This window comes from Myotis lucifugus, unplaced genomic scaffold (assembly GCF_000147115.1).
Source record: "Myotis lucifugus unplaced genomic scaffold, Myoluc2.0 scaffold_22, whole genome shotgun sequence".
NCBI classification, from domain to species: domain Eukaryota; kingdom Metazoa; phylum Chordata; class Mammalia; order Chiroptera; family Vespertilionidae; genus Myotis; species Myotis lucifugus.
In genome coordinates this window covers 4,210,739-4,214,042 of record NW_005871070.1, presented here as the reverse complement: position 1 = coordinate 4,214,042, position 3,304 = coordinate 4,210,739, and the positions used below count along the sequence as shown (strand labels likewise).

The 3,304-nt window shown below is 43.4% G+C and overlaps 1 protein-coding gene across 2 annotated transcripts in view; it reads left to right on the top strand.

The window, feature by feature from the left end:
- Positions 1-976: 976 nt before the first annotated feature.
- The window catches only part of PSMA6 (proteasome subunit alpha 6), a 24,399-nt gene continuing 22,071 nt past the window's right edge, over positions 977-3,304 (top strand). Inside the window, exon 1 of one of the 2 annotated variants that reach the window (XM_014453319.2) lies at positions 977-1,178. In XM_014453319.2, coding sequence (XP_014308805.1) covers positions 1,103-1,178 — 76 coding nt within the window. In that variant the 5' untranslated portion in view covers positions 977-1,102. The remainder of the gene's footprint in view (positions 1,179-3,304) is intronic. The other variant, XM_006085834.3, reaches the window with a different exon arrangement.

Below are 3,304 nucleotides of genomic sequence, written 5' to 3'. Positions count from 1 at the left end.
GGAATTAGGCAGAGCTGGAAAGTCCCCTGTGTGCCAGAGATGCTGTTTGCACTTAAGTATTTTCTCAATCATGTTTCAGTTTTGAATTTTTTTTCAGGTTAATAAAATAGAGGTTTATTTTAAAAAAAAACAACACTCTTGAGAAACTGGAGGTTCCTTAAGAAACTGCTTAAGAAGTTCTTACAAATTTTTCATTTAAATGGAAGGTGAATTTAAGAGGAAATACATTAAAGAGGTAAGAATCCCTCCTTAAGAATGTACTTACAGCAGGCATTAAAGTGCCAGAAACCTTGGTATATCTGGCCTTCCTGGTGCACAAACTAGGGGAGAGGGGCGCACAAGCCCAACATCATGTTTTTCATTTTGTATTCAGAAGAAACTTTTTCTATTGCCAGTGGCTACCAGAACCTGCTCCCTTCTGTAACTAAAATTAACGGCTGCAATCCATTTCTCCCCACAGCATGAAGGAAAGTGGGTGGGTAAAGAATAAGTTAGAAAGGGTTGTGGGTTCGAGTCCCAGTGTGGGGCGTGCAGGAGGCAGCCGATTAATGATTCTTTATCATCATTGATGGTTTATTTTCTCTCTTCCTCTCTGAAATCAACATATATATATATATTTTTTTTAAAGAATAGGTTAGAAATGACGCCTGCAATCTAGACGCAGGCTGGTTATACAGGGCCCAAAACTAACGAGAGATTGTGGAATACACGATCCAGTTAGGTCACACTGAATGGCAAATCACTACTCTGGACCCCAGAAAGTTTTTTCGTTCTTGTTACAGTCAATTCATTTTCCAGATGACAGCTCTAAACCACAACCACCGCGTTTCACCGGGCATCCTGAGCCTGCGCAGACACGACCCCGACGCGAGCGCACACCGAGCCCCTACGTCCCTTTCCCCACCCCCACCTCCCCCAGGGGCGGGGCTCGGAGCTCCCTCCGCGCGCGAACCGACGCTGGAGTCGTGAGTTCGGCGCGCAAGAGCGGATGAATCTGGCCGATGCACCGGAAGCAGTCGCTGCGACTTCCGGAGGGTCTTGTACGCCTGGTTAGGGAGCTACCGGGCCCAGAGACCGTTCTTGAAGTGGTGGCTGCATCAACATGTCCCGCGGTTCCAGCGCAGGTTTTGACCGCCACATTACCATTTTTTCACCCGAGGGCCGGCTCTACCAAGTAGGTGAGTGAACCAGGTCCGCCTTTGATCCACTCGAAATGCTCTGTCATGGCGCGGCCCGGAGTTTAGTCCGGGGCTGAAGCATGGCCGGAGTTGGGACGGGAGAAGGGCCTCGTCTGGGTGGACGTCCCGTGGTGGTCTCACCCCAGACGGGAGGCAGGGGACCGGGGCCCGAAGGCTGAAGGCCTCTTGCTGTGGAGGGCGAGCGGCCGCACTGCCTGGACACAATGAAGAGCTAAGGAAGGCAGGACCTAAACGTCTGCCTCCTGACTTCCTGAGGCCTAGGAACTTGTTACATTTTGGCCTAGCCCTAGGTGGACTCGATGTCTGTACTTCTCCCACTTAAAACGTTCCCTCTCCGTTTTCCTTTGTTTGCAGCATGCACTTCCTTGTCCTGAGGTAGTTGTTTCCACACAGGCATTCAGGGCCTTCTATGTGCCAGATACTGCTAGTCTTAAGGGATACAAAGATGCCACAGCCTCTCTTATATTGAACTTAAAGAGAGTGCCAGATAACGTAAACAAACGGAGACAAAGAAAAAATACCAGCTTACTGGTATTTGCAGAGCTCAGGACATCTTTGGAAAACTGGTAGGTAGAAAGAATGATTGTCAGTTGTAGAGCTGCTGGTGAAACATCCCCTTTTAAGCCATATCTGTTTGATTGCTATAGTTTACAAGCTGGTTCTGAATTGTAACAACTCTAGTGGGAATAAACACTATACTCGTTATCAGTTGTTCAGTATTACAGTATATTTTATTGGCTCTAAGTGGTGTCAGCGTTTAGGTTATGATTCTAATTCGGATCCTTAATCTCTTGCCATAGAGAATTTAATATCAAGAGATCCTGATTTACACGTGGCCCAGAATGGTTTTATTTTTGAGCGAGTTTAGCACCTCAGTGCCTTGGCAAGGACAGTAATATAACCTGTGTTTGGAAAGCATAAGGATAGAGTTGGCCTATAAATGAGGTTCTCTTCACCTGTACATTTTAGAAATAAAGTTAATTTGGAATCAGACCAGTCCGCTATATGGCTACATACTTAATATAATGTAGCAAGAAAACAACATCATATTGGGTAATTCAGTAACCCTTTTAACTCATCCCCAATTGAAAAATATGATCAATATTTTGATCAATAATGACCAATATCTAGACAGAAATATGATCAATAATATCTAGTAGGATGATTTTAAACTCTGCCTTGTAAAATAACACGCTCCCATTGCTGTTCAGAGCACTAATTAGACATTGCTAGGAAAAGGAAAGTGAAAGAATAGTTAGTATGAGCAAGCAGTATTGTGGTGAAGAGTTCAGGCCCTGGAGCTGTAACCTGGGTTCAGATATCTCTGCTCTGCTCCATACTAGCCATCCAAATGATATAACTTTAGTCTAGTTTCTCTTTGCAAAATTGGGCTGATAATTCCTTGTGGTTGTTTTGAGGATTAAATAAGGTGATGTATGTAGAGTAATTGTACAGTATTAAGTTCTCAGTAAGGATTATTAGATGCCTGTTTTTCTCTTTTGGTGTATTAGATTAGTTGCTCTGTAGACCTGGAATATATCCTTTTTTATAGTCCATGCATGCTTAGTTCTCTAGTGAAATAAATGTACATTATCTTAATATCATAAATGCTGTTTATTAGTGTATAAACTTTAGAACCTGCCTAAGATAAAGTATATAGAAATTTTAGAATGCTAACTTTAACATTGATAGTGGAAAAATAATATAACAAAAGTGGGAAAATGACAAAGGAAGGAAAGATTAATGGAAAAGTGAGTATGGCATGGCCCAGTGGTTGGGCATCGGCCTATGAACCAGGAGGTCACTGTTCGATTCCTGGTCAGGGCATATGCCCAGGTTGTGGGCTCGATCCCCAGTGTGTGTGTGTGTGTGGGAGGGGGTCGGAGGCAGCCAATCAGTGATTCTCTCTCATCGTTCTCCATGTCCCATGTCTCTTAGGGATGCTTTTCGACTGAGCTCATATCAAATCCCCAAGAATGTTAAGTCTAATATATTAATACTAATAAAAGCATCATTCACATGAAACAGGGTGAGGTTTCTATTTTGCTTGTTTCTCCTAAAATATTTACTGCACATGCTGATCCTATTCACTTAGTTTTATGGAT